Source organism: Mustela lutreola, chromosome 4 (assembly GCF_030435805.1).
Source record: "Mustela lutreola isolate mMusLut2 chromosome 4, mMusLut2.pri, whole genome shotgun sequence".
Classification (NCBI taxonomy): Eukaryota; Metazoa; Chordata; class Mammalia; order Carnivora; family Mustelidae; genus Mustela; species Mustela lutreola.
In genome coordinates, this window is record NC_081293.1 from 44,166,858 (window position 1) to 44,180,744 (window position 13,887).

Here is a 13,887-nt window from a genome sequence, read left to right on the forward strand (position 1 = left end):
CAGGATGATTATTTTAAAAACTTAATGGGCAAATTCAATACCAACATTCAGGTACTAACTTTCCTGGATAATACCCTATGTCTTTCTCAGCTGATCTATCCTACACAAGATGAGACCCAGAACCAAATTCAAGCCACACTATGCAGCAGTTATTTTGGAGTGAAAAATGTTTCCAAGTGACCTACTGGAGGAGATACACTGAACAAAAGGAAAGGCAAATTAGCATTCGTCACTGAGAAAAACTTCACCTTCAGTCTTTCCCATCATTTCAAAGATTTCTAGCATTAGCATAAGAAAAAATACTCAAGCAGTTTCTGTAAACATTTTGTTCTAGAATTACCAATGATAAGATGCCAGCTAGAAACGTCAAATTCTGAGAAAAATATGTCTAAGTGTGTAAGGTAGAAAGCAGGAAATGTTCTAAAGCATAATAATGCTACTGCATAGCAGATATAGGAATTACTTAAAATTATTTTCTTGGTACATACAAGTTTATTATTATTATTACTAAATACATTTTAAAGGCTAAAAGGAAGATGGAAATGGAGCCATCTGTAACATGCCTGTATTTTCATGCAGGCTCTGACATGCATCATGCAAACTGGAAAAAAAAACAAAAACAGAAAGTGACTATGAGGAAGGTGGTAGGAAAAAATCTGAAATTGTACTGTACCACGCTTTGTCAGAGAAGTAATGGACTAACTTCTCAACTCCTTGCCAATAGCATAATGGGAGAGCAGAGACAAGAAAAAGACAGGACAATGGTGTCAGAGACCACACACAACACCAAGGAATTGCCATGACTGGGTATCGCAGCCAACAGTATTTGCTTAGCTTTTGTTGTGTTTTTCCAGGCAATATTATTTTATTTAGTATATTTATGTGAAATGAAAACATTTTAAATAAATTTAAACCTTCCCGCTAAAGAGGTTTGCAAGTTAATATAAATATTCATAACCACAGAACAGTATATGTAAAACTTCTCACACTTAAAAGAAATCATTTGAAGAATCTTACCAAATAAAATACTGGAAGGGTTTTGACAATTTAATATCCATACTCCAAAGATCTAAAAACGTTTAGCCACATGTAATCCCTTACAAAGCAAGTAGAAATTATTTCTTTAATAATTTCAGAAAGCTTTGCACATTATAAACTAAATACAATATTTGTTTACTTTTATTACTTTTGCTGCATTAAAGACCAATTAAAGTATAATCTGATCTTCATGTATGTCTGTCTTAAATACGATGTTCTAAATTAAAAGCGAGGCTCCACATATCACTAAAAAGATGGAAGACATGACTGGATTCCTAGTATAAGTAGATATGAAGAATTTTGCTCTGTAATTCACATGAACCCAATCACTACTTCCAAAGTTTTCTGGAAACCAGGAATGCTCTTTTTCCTCTAGATCTCAGAATGATGTCTCTAGATCTCAGGAAATTTAGAAAAGATAACTGATTGACAAGTAGAAATTATATATAAACAAATTCTGAGACAAGGAGTTCAATGGCTTTTCTAAGTTGATCACTTAACTTACTTAAAAACTATCAAACCAATTAATATTGACTTAAGTAATAAGGATTTATGACCCAGGCACAATCAGTGTGAGATGCTTAATTTTTCATGGGTCTTTATTTCTAAAACATAGAACCCATTAGCATTTAACCTCTGGGACTCAGAATAGCTCAGAAAACAAAACTAAACATCATAAGTAGTATTAATATATAAATAATAAATAGTATATATAAATAATAAATAGTACTACTCCATTGCTGTGACCAATATGCATGGTATATTTATCCAGAGTACAATTTTGCAGGCATTATGGTATAACAGATATGGCTAACAATTCCACAATCTATAGAGCAGGTTGTTATAAAAGTCTTATGCAGAAAACAACAATTGCTGTGTTTCTCATAATGACAAAGTGTCCAGTGAAACTGGTTTATGGGACAGCCTCCTGGACCATGAGTTTAATGCACATTTCTAGTCAATTAATCAATGACTAATAGCATTTGAAATTAGCTATAAAAATGGACAGAGTATCATATTCTGTATTATTTGTTCAGTTTTTCAGTTATCCTATTTTCCATTTCACTGAAAATATTTTATTTTTATGAAAAGTCACTCCCAGAGCTAATTTCTCATTAAAGCACTGAAGCTAATGCTACCCTTACATTTAAAATTGATTAAAGTCACATGGGGGAGCCAATCAGATTGAGCCACATTAACGTACAACTTATGAACATGTTTGGCAGTTCAACCAGTACATATCGAGTGCTTCTAGAAAGTGCACACAGCCTTTGATTAAGCAACATCCTTCTAGAAATCTACCTAAGAGAGATAGTGATACTGATCTATACACAAGGATAAATGGCATTGCAAGCATACCTCTATTTAATAGGGAAAAATAGAAACAACATCAATGTCCAACAATAGGAAAAGATTATAGTATAGCCACATAATATTATTATCATGTACCTATTAAAATGATGCTTTCAAGAAATATTACTGTTAACAATAATGTTCATATGATACTATGTGAAATAAAGCAAAACTAAAAATTAAGAAAATATGAGAGTATTATGTGTTTCAAGAGAAAGCACTATTTCATTCAACTTTTATCTGAATTTTAAATACACTCACATGTGTGCTGGGCTATTAAGTAAATAGTTTCATTTAGTAAATACATACTGGATGGTGAAATAAAATGAATTTTAAGTGTCATTTGCTTGTGAAACATCCTCAGAGGCTTATAAGAGAAGGAGGAGGATATATGACAATGTAAAATTCTGGGTGGAAAAGTTAGTTATTATAATATAAATTTAGAAATCAGGCAATACTAATGCTACATCAAGAAACTGCTAAGCTATTAAGACAAGTAGATGCACTTATGTTATTTTTGTTGTTTAAAAACAATTTTTGTCTCACCTTAAGTTACTGTACATTAAAGGTAAAAGTTGATAAGATTTCTAAATTCTTCCAATCAAGGTGTTAAAGGGCAAATTTAATAGTCTTTTTAGGCATGATAAAAAATAGGTATTATTTCAAAATACAGTTTTTGAAAAGTCAAGGTATTCCTAAAAGTATATGCTCTGGCAAGAAGTGCTACTTGAGATTACCATAAGGGCTTTTTACTTGTCAAAAGCAATTATTTTTGTTAAAATTTCCTACTATGAGGTAGGTTATCTATCATTCCTAATTTTATAAAATTGGAAATAAAAAAGACTAAACTAGTATTAGTTAAGTCAATTTGGACAAAAGCTGAAATCAGGACAACAAGAAGACCCCTTCTACATCCAAAGGTAGCTATTTTTAACCCAGAGAAAAATTTAATTTGAAACTGGGAGACAAGCATTGTCAAGTTGAGTCTAGTAATATACTCAAGAAAAGAAATGGAAGTCAAAATTTCATAAGGGAAAAGTATATAAAGACCAGGATTTTCCTTTTTTCTCCATTTTTCTGGAGTTATTCTTAAATTCAGCAAGAACATCCTAGGCCAATGCAGCTTTCCTGAGTGACCAGAGCTAAACACTCCCTGCAAACGTTAATTATTTCATTCTCCACATATTCAGAACAGGCTATCTCATTAAGCTGGAAGGTCTACTATTCCTATAAATTAAAAACAAAAACAAAACCTTAGTGAAGCTTGCCTGACTTTTGTCTTTAGAAGAAAAGTCAGCATAATCTCTTCCAGTCCCGTCCATGTTGCTACAGGAAGAGATTATGCTGAGTGAAATAAATCAAGCAGAGAGAGTCAATTATCATATGGTTTCACTTATTTGTGGAGCATAACAAATACCATGGAGGACAAGGGGAGTTAGAGAGGAGAAGGGAGTTGGGGGAAATTGGAAGGGGAGGTGAACCTGAGAGACTATGGACTCTGAAAAGCAATCTGAGGGTTTTGAAGGGGCGGTGGGTGGGAGGTCGGGGTACCAGGTGGGGGGTATTATAGAGGGCACGGATTGCATGGAGCACTGGGTGTGGTACAAAAACAATGAATACTATTATGCTGAAAATAAATTTAAAAAAATTAAAAAAAAAAGAAAAGTCAGTTCACTTATGTTGATGTTCAAGATGGCCTCAAAAAAGAACTTATTAATAAAACATTATAATAAAGGGGAACTCTCTTCACTATCTACCATCACTTATAGAATTAACCTCTCCAAAACTCAGCCCTAGGAATCACATACTAACTAAACATGGAAACAAATATTACTTAACTAAATATAGTTTTAGTGTAGAAGGGGGAGATCTATTCCAAAACACTATGAAAACCACTGGATTCCATACCTTTATTTTCTATATATATATATATATATATTTTTTTTTTAAAGATTTCATCCACTTATTTGTAAGAGAGAGAGTGAGAGCGAGCACAGGCAGACAGAGTGGCAGGCAGAGTCAGAGGGAGAAGCAGGCTCCCTGCGGAGCAAGGAGCCCGATGTGGGACTCGATCCCAGGACGCCGGGATCATGACCTGAGCCGAAGGCAGCCGCTTAACCAACTGAGCCACCCATATTTTTTGAAGATTTTATTTATTTACTTGAGAGGGAGAGTGTGTGTGTGAGCACACACAAATGGAGGGTGATGCAGAGGGAAAAAGAGAAGCAGGCTCCCCACTGAGTAAGGAGCCTGATGTGGGACTCAATCCCAGTACCTAAGGATTATGACCTGAGCCTAAGGCAGATGCTAAACCAACTGGGCCACCCAGGCGTCTCTTTCCTATATTTTAGAAAAATTCAAAATATTCTTTAAAAAAACTAAAATTCTGTATTTTAGATAATTTATACATAATTCTATATTTTATATTCCATAAAATTCTTTATTTTAGAGAAATTTAAAATATTCTTTAAAATATTAAAATAATGTTAATTTTATTAGTAAACTGCTTTAGCTGTTCTCAGGGTAAATCCAAAATAGTATAGTAGTAAAAACATATTGTTCCTCTAAAGGAACCTCCCCTACTCAGCAAGAGATATCAACAAGTCTTGTACTATCACTTTCCACCAAGAGGGTCCTGTAAGTCTCAGTGATCAAGTTCCAGGGCCAGTTCTCTTAGCTATATAAGCCGTGAGAATATACGCACTACCTTCTGATGTGGCTAACACATTCAAACTCTAGAGAACCAAAACTTTCTCCTTACTAATTAGAAGATGAGGAGAAGAAAGATTTGATCTATAAAAGCCAGAAAAAAAGATCCTGATAGTGTTGCAGACAGTGCTTCTTTATAGTTGGGAAATGAAAAGGCAGCTCTAACCCAAGAGGAAAGAAGGAAGCAACGTTTAGAAATGAAGGACCAATGACTGAAGGGAGGGACAAGAAAATTCTAAAGCTACACAAATAAAAAACTAGTGAAATGAGCATTTCTAAGATACATGTTTTCAAAATAAACGTAAATTTTTGTTTGCAATATGGAATAATTAACCTTAAACTTCAATTCCACATTATAACTAGCTGAAGGGAAGGAGAATGAGGGAGAAGAATGGTAGGGAAAGAAGACAGGAACTAAAAGGGAGCTACAGTAAATTCAAGGCAAGGATGTTAATCTGAGGTAAAATCTGTCAAACCATGCAAATTACTAGCTGTTAAGTCTAAAAATATATTATTATGTTACACCTGCCCTTTGAAAGTCAGATTAGTTCACTAGAGTTTTAAAGTAATTTCTTCTGTGCTAGGAATACGTAAATAGAGGAGAAAGGAAAGAGAAGTACTTGAAGACAAGAGAAGTAAAAAGGAGGCCTACAAAGGTGGTAGGGGATGGAAAAGGAAGAGGAGGAGGAGGAGGAAGAATCTCTCTTCTCCTTGCTTCCACTGAACAAATTAACTTGCTACTAAATAATCTGACATAAAAACCTATACAAACTTTCTGTTCTATTTTCTTTTAAACAAAAAAACAAAAGGGAAGCAGAGGCATAATAGCCCAAAAATACACCTCAAACCTTATCTCAAATTCATACTGATACCTCATAATTTTGCCTAATTCAATAAATGAATTTTTATTTGAATAAATCACATTTCTTAACTTTAACTGCTTAAAACTATGTGACCTTTGATATTTCATATAGATAATTTATTTAAAAAATGATCTGAATCAAAAATTAGGGTAATTCCATGCAGGATCCATAAAAGTGACTGATTGATAATATTAATTACCTTTTTTTTCACTAGTATTAGCTTTTTTGGGTGACTTTTCAAAAAAGATAAAATATAACCAACTTACCAGGTGTACTTAAGTATATAATGTAAAATAATAAACACTGTTTTGGAAAGCAGATTCAATGTAAACAAAAAATCTTTTAAGTCAAACAATTACTAAAATCATTAGAAATGTTAGTAAACCATGCATATTCAAGAGCCATTTTCTTCTGTACTGTAAAGCAGCTGATGAATTACAAAAATGGATTAGTTGTTAAAAAAAACCCCTTGAAATTAGATTAAAAAGATTTCTTTTAGATGACAGTGAAATGCAATCAAATCTTCTTGATTAAGAAATATTTAAAGAAATGTGCAATGGTCTAGTAAGCCTGCTCCCTCAATTAGTATGCATCTGTCCATATCATTACAGATAGTATATATATTTTTGACTTAACTAGATAAAAAATTGTTATTCATAGATCTCAAGGTCACAAAAAAAGAAAATACATTAAAGGCAGATGCATGTCAGTAGGTCTAGGTTCACTGGCAATAGGTTAAACAGCATTAGAATTAAATTAACTTCAGGTAGTTCTCCTAAGGTTCTAAGTAGAAGTCTATTCACATGCAGTCAAAGGAAGGGTTAATTAAGAGAAGAGAACCCAGGGAGTGCTGGTTTAGCACATGCCTACAGGTCACTCTGGACAGGAGAAGGGGTGCTGGGGAAGGGACAGGTCATGCAGAAGGGAAATACCATGAACGGGAAGCCAGAGCAGGATAGGAGTGAGAGACACAGACTCACTCTGTCTGCGGTGCGGCGGAACAGTCCGTGGCATCCCCTGGAAGGAGCCCTGCCAAGGAGAGAAGGAGGGAGCAGAATACCCACCCTGTGCAGAGAGAGATGGGGTAGGGAGGTATAATAAAACAGGGAACCGAAAAATAGAAAAACCAAAGTCATACTTTTAAAAAAAATAACAATAGTGTTAATAAGAATACAGATTTTTTAAAATATAGGTAGTTCAAATGATTAAAAATATATCATAATACAAACCTAGGTATTATTCGTATATTTTAAGAAAAAAATTATTTTCCCCTAATATTTATAGTTAAAGCATAAGAAATGAAATACATATTCTTTCTTGTATACATTACATTTATCATCATATAGCTCTTTTTTAAATAGCAGATTCCAGTCTTTCAAAAATGTGAAAACATTTTAAAAGGGAGATAGATTTTTTTAAACAAGTGTTAAACAGAGAAATTGCATTAATTATAAATCAGGCAACAAAAAAACTATCATACAAAAAATGTTTATTTCTTTTTAAGTCATAGGTTTTCAGAGGATTAGCAGATAAAGAACACTGGCTGAAAATAGCAGAACCAACACAGCATTAAAAAGACTTAGGATGTTTTGAGAGTGAGTACTGTCAAGAATGTGACATACAGGCCACAGGTTAAGCATGCATGCTTTTTAATATGAGTAACTTATGGCTTCTTAGATTTACATAATAACAGGTTATCAGAATTGGAATACATCTGCAATGGCATTTACTTTCTCCTCACTTCCCAGATAAAACTGGGTTAACAAGAAAAAGATTTGTTCAATGTCTCACAAATAAAACCAGATTGGGTCTCAGGTCTGTTTCTAGTGCTCCCACCAACAGAAATATATCCACAAACATAACTATTAAAACAGTAACAAAATCATAAAGGAAAATGAGTTGTAAATTATCATCATACCCAGTTCAATTTGCAAAAGAAAGTATGCATAATTTTTCAGATAAATTAATCTGACATAGAAATAACTTATTAAAAATTACTAATGTAGTTTTTAACTGGTGTTTACAGATTTCATAAACACTCCTCCAAATAAAAATTTTTTCTACTTCTCTATCAATATTTCTTGGCTCGGTTCAGTATAATCAGATACTTATTTAAATTTAAGAGTAATTATATCTACACTGCTCACTATAAAAAAAAAAAAAACAGAATGACCCACTTTGTACGTTAATGAAAGGGAAAAACAGCTCCCAGAAACTATGTGGAATTAATGATTTTTAGAATATCCTATTTTAAAAAAGATCCTATCTTTTGAAATTATCATCTTTTCTCCACTAATTTAGCCACAGGTGTTTGTGAAAATAACTTAGAAAATACTTAAGAGGGTGATAATCCCAACCGTTCTCCAAAGATACTGCCAGACACAATTCTATTTTGTTGTTTCAGAAATATTTTGGTTTAAAAGCTTTACACAAAACAAATCTTCAACCAAAAAAGGACAGCAACTTTTCCTAGAAGTTTCACCAGAGCCAAGGTTCTACTCACTGTACTGGGTAAAGACACTTTCAGATAGTGATTTTATATATAAGTTAAACCAGCAGTCAAAGATTCCTTTTCAAAGAAATAAATTCCGGAGGTTTGTGAAAATAGTACTGACAGGGAACAAGGGACCGGTGTTTTTCTTTGGATCTTCCATAAGTCCTACAACTTTAAAAAAGTCACTGATCTTCTCTGAGCCTCAGTTTCCTCATTTGTAAGACACAGGATTAGAATGTGCTAGAGAATGAACTGTGTTCCCCACAAATTCCGTATGTTGAGACCTATTCACCCAGTGTGATGGTATTTTTGGAGGTGGGGACTTTGGGAGGTGAAGAGGTCAAGACAGTGGAGCCCTCTGAACGGGATTCATGCCCTTATAAAAGAAACCCCATCTCTTGCCCCACCCACCACAAGAGAACACAAGGAAAAAATGGTTGTCTATGCAGGCCCTTGCCAGACACTGAATCTTCCAATTTGCTCTTTGATCTCCCAACCTCCAAAACTGTGAGATAAAGATTCCTATTATTTATAGGTCACCCAGTCTCTATGGTGTTTTATGATAGCTGCCCAAACAGACTAAGACAGAATGGTTCATCTCTAAGAAGATTCTCACTTTTAGTTCTTAGAATTCAGTTACTCACATATCTGTCCTTATCCCTACTCCAACCATTGTTATCCCCAAAAAAGAAAGTTCCAAGCCTAGATGGTCCACTGGAGAATTCCACCAATGTTTAAAGAATTAACAACAATTCTATACAGAAAACAGAACTAGAGGAAAGAATACTTCCCCACTCATTTATGAGGCTAGAATTACCCTAAGAGAAAATCAACAAATACAGTACAAAACAAAAAACCAGAAATCAACAGACCATTATAAACATAATACAATGAATATAAACATAAACAAGTCTTAACAAAACATTATTGATTAGAATTCAGAAATATGTAAAAGAAGTATACACCATGATGGGGGGGGGTTAGGTCAACAAGAGTGACTCAAAAATGACCAATGCAATCAATAGACTAAAGTGAAAAAAATGACATGTTCATATATATCAGTAAAGCAAAAAGGACTGAACAAAATGTAACACACATTCATGATGAAAACTCTCTGCAAACTAGGAATAGAAAGGAAATTTCTCAACTTGATAAAAAGCATCTTTCACATACCTATAGCTAACATTTATTTAATGGTGAAAGACTGAATGTTTTCCCCTGTAGATCAGGAATATGGCATCATATTCCTATGATTCCATTCTTATTCAACATACTATGGGAAGTCCTACCCAGTGGCATGATGTAAGAAAAGGAAATAAAAGACATATAGATCAAAAAATTGAGAAAACTGTTCCTATTTGCTAATGACATGACAGTCCACACAGAAAATATAGATCTATAGGAAAAACCCAGAACTAGGAAATAGGTTTATTAAGTTCATAGGATACAAGATCCAAAAACAAAAGTCAGTTGCACTTCTAAATACCAGCAATAAGCATATGAAACTGAAATTTAAAAGACAATACCATTTATAATTACTAAATAGGATGAAATAATAAATCAAAGAAAGCATATGTAGAACTCGTATTCTGAAAACTAGAAAATGTTCATTAAAGAAATTTTTAAAATGATTTAAATTAATAAAGAGATACACCTTATTCAAGGATTAGAATACTCAACATACTAAAGATGTTAATTCCAAGATGATATTTAGGTATAACATATTTTCTGTCAAAATCCTGGCAAGATTTTTTTTTTTAGATAAACACAAGCTAAGTCTAAAATTACACTGAAAACCAAATAAATTAGAATACATAAGCAATTATGACAAAGAAAAGGTAGGATGATCGTTCAACTTAAGACTTTTTATAGTTACAGCAATCAAGACAGTATAGTATTGGTGGAGGCGTAGACACACAGATCAATGGAATAGAAAACCCAGAAGTAGATATATACAAATATATAGTCAACTGACTTTTGACAAAAATGCAAAGGGAATTTAATAGAGAAAGGATAATATTTTTTAAAATGGTGCAAAGTAACTGGATATTTGTAGGGAAAAAATGAACCTTGACCCAAACCTCATGTCTTACAAAAATTCATGGAAAATGGATTACAGAGTTATCTATTTCAACGATATTTATTTATTTATTTATTTGACAGAGAGAGAGAGAGAACAAGCAGGGGGAGGAGCAGAGGGAGAGAGAAAAGCAGACTCCCCAGTGAGTAGGGAGCTCAAGAGGGGGCTGGATCCCAGGACTTTGAGATCATGACCTGAGCTGAAGGCAGATGCTTAACTGACTGAGCCACCCAGGTGCCTCATGGATCACAGATTTAAATGTAGAGTGTAAAACTATAAACATCTCAGAAGAAAACAAAAGTTTTCAGTGTCTTGGCCTTGGTTTATAAAGAGTTTAGATATAACATAAAAAGAAATCCACAAAAGAAAAAAATCCACAAAAGAAAAAAATCCACAAAAGAAAATAAATGTTGATAGATTGGACATCAAAATTAAAATCTTTTACTCTTGAATGACTCTATGAAGAAGATGGAAAGACAAACTATGGACAGGGCGGGAATACCTGGAACCACATACTTTACTCTTATGTAAGGACTCGGGGAGTATATAAAGAACTCTACATTCAACAGTAAAAAAATTAAAAGTCAAGTGAGAAAATGGGAAGACATGAAGATATATTTCAAGGAAAATGGCTAATAAGCACATAAGAAGACATTACCTCCATTAGTTATTAGGGAAATAGAAATTAAAACTACACTGATATAGCAATACATACTTACCAGAATGGCTAAAATTAAAAAATAATACTACTACTAAATGCTGGTAAAGATGCAGAGAAACTGTCACTCATACAATGTTGATGAGAATCTGTTCTGGCATTTGTGATAAACAGCTTGGTAATTTTTTTTGAGTACTAACAGAGAACTGTCATATGCCCCAGAAATCACACTACTGGGCATTTATCCCAGAGAAATGAAAATTTACATCTACACAAATACTCACAGGAGCTTTATATGTAATAGCTAAAAACTAGAAGTGATTAAAATGTCTCTCAATGACCCATATCAATGGAACAATACTTGGCCATAAAAAGGAACAAATTATTGATAGACACAACTCTTTGGATGAATTTCCAAGGTGTTATTCTGAGTGAAAAAAGTAATCTCAAAAGCTCATACACTATATAGTATCACATAACATTCTTGAAATGATTTGATTAATAGGCATGGAAAATCAGATTAGTGGTTGCCATGAGGAATGGTAGAGGAAGAAGGGAATGACTGTGATTATTAAAAGGCAGCACACAAGGCAGAACTTTGTAGAGGTGCAGTAATTCTGCTTCTTAAATATAGTGTTGTTGCCAGAATCTACACAGTAATAAAATGGCACAGAACTACATACATACTACAAACAATATCCTGGTTTTGATACTGTACTAGGCTTATATAAAATGTAATCATTACGGGATATTGGGTGAACCATACAAAGGATTTTTATTACTTTTTATGGATCTGTAAGTATTTAAAACAAAAATTTAAAAATAGAGGAATAAAACCATAATGCATATTAGAATAATACAGAAGAAGACTACGTAAAATGCTGATTATATTGGTAGGGTTATATTTTCTTGGGGAAAATATCTCTATAAACTGCAGGTAATTTCCCTGAGTATGAAAAGAAGAAAGATTATTTAGTCCTTTTGACAATGAACAACTGAAATAGCTATAAAATACAAGACTAACTAAACCCTGAGACCAGGCAAGTTCAGAATACCAGACATTTAGGCAACACTAAGCAGCAGCATTAAGAGCATGTATTGCCTCCCCCTGATTCCCTATCTATTGGGAGTGTTTCTAAAACAAAAAAGAACTTGTGGAAGAAGAACTTAACTTTGAAACTTCGAAGACTCAGGATTTATAAGATGTAAGGTAAGGGCGGGAGACCTGATCTTTAGCAAAAAGTCAGCAGAAGCAACCCAAGTTCCCAGATGTACGGATCTGTTCCAGCAGTGAGTGCTGGAACAGGCTACACTCCTGAACTGAAGTGTATCATAAGTGACAGCAGTTTTAAGATGGATCTGAGATCCAGAAGGTCTAGTCCCCAAATCTGGAAAACATGTCCACCTTTCTCTGGTCCAGAAATAGAGCTTCACTCTCCTATCATCTCAGATTTACCCTAAGAATCCAGCAATGTCTTTGATTTAGTATCCAAAACCCTTAGCACACTGGGATTGAAATACAGAATAAACTAGTCTAAGTTCACGGAATGAATCAGAAAATGAATCTATGGTTTAAAAGCTGAAGGAATGTACTTTGGTGGAGATCATTAATTCCTGCTACTTAGTACAGGTTTAGAACCTAATCCAATGACCATCACACAGAACTGAATTATGGACACTCTAAAATGAAATGCTGTATAAATGTAAAATACCCCTAAATGTCAAAGAATTGGTTAAAAATAAAAACCAAAGCTCAGAATGTAAAAATTCTCAATATCTTCTTTATACTGATTCCACTTTTTAATGATACTACTGGGCTAATCAGATATTTTGTTTAAAATTAATTCTGTATTTCTCTTTAATTTGGATTCTAGGGCATTTACATTATATATTCAGCTCACATTATATTTCTACTGGAGCACTAACAGAGAGGGCAGAGAGTGCATAATTCTTTCTTGGTTGATGCAATGAACTCATAAAGTTCCTTAAGCTCTAGCCAAGAAAGTATCTTTTGCTCATCTGCATCTATTTTAAATCTTCTGATGACTTCTAAGATGAAATGGCAGATATGAGATGCTTTCTGCTAGAGAAATGTGGTTTGTCTAAAACACTTTGTTTTATATGAAACAAAGAGAAGTAGGTATGCGTATGAATATATTCCTGGAATCCAAGCAGGAAAATAAAATCTACTTGTAGAAAAACATACCTGGGATATCTGACATAAACAGTGTAACAATATGCACAATGTTCTAATTTATACTTTAAATTTGTGGGACAAAAAAAAAAAAAAAAAAACAAATAAAGGAAAAGGAAAACATGAAAAACAGAAGTGTATGAAACTCAGGGTTTTAGAGGTAACTTCATTTCTCTCAAGATAAAGCCTACCAGGTCTTCACATAAAACACTGTGTGAACTCTGTGTGGGATTAGACAAGGAACTGTGAGCCAATTCTTCCAAGAACACTTTTAGCTCTTCCCTCAAATAGCTGCTTTTTCTTAATGCTGATGTGAGAACAGATGAGAGTTTTCACCTCAAGTAAGTTTAGGGGGTTTTCATCTTAACACCGAAGAGATAAAACTCTTCCTGATTCATGATTAGTTTGCCAATTTCTCCCTCTTCTGGGAAAGTCTAGGAAGCTCCCTGGAATAGTCTTACTTGCTCCGGAAGGGTCTGTGGCACTTGGCACTACAAC

The 13,887-nt window shown here is 33.7% G+C and overlaps 1 protein-coding gene across 8 annotated transcripts in view; it reads right to left on the reverse strand.

Moving 5' to 3' along the window:
• CCSER2 (coiled-coil serine rich protein 2) overlaps nt 1–13,887 on the reverse strand; it is a 199,710-nt gene that overhangs the window by 11,034 nt on the left and 174,789 nt on the right. Inside the window, exons 10-11 of one of the 8 annotated variants that reach the window (XM_059169722.1) lie at nt 6,896–7,028; nt 674–713 (exon numbers count right to left, since the gene is read on the reverse strand). The exons of 4 other annotated variants lie outside the window; for them this stretch is intronic. In XM_059169722.1, the coding sequence (XP_059025705.1) occupies nt 674–713; nt 6,896–7,028 (173 nt within the window). The remainder of the gene's footprint in view (nt 1–673; nt 714–6,895; nt 7,029–13,887) is intronic. 3 more of the 8 variants (XM_059169724.1, XM_059169723.1, XM_059169725.1) reach the window with 3 other exon arrangements.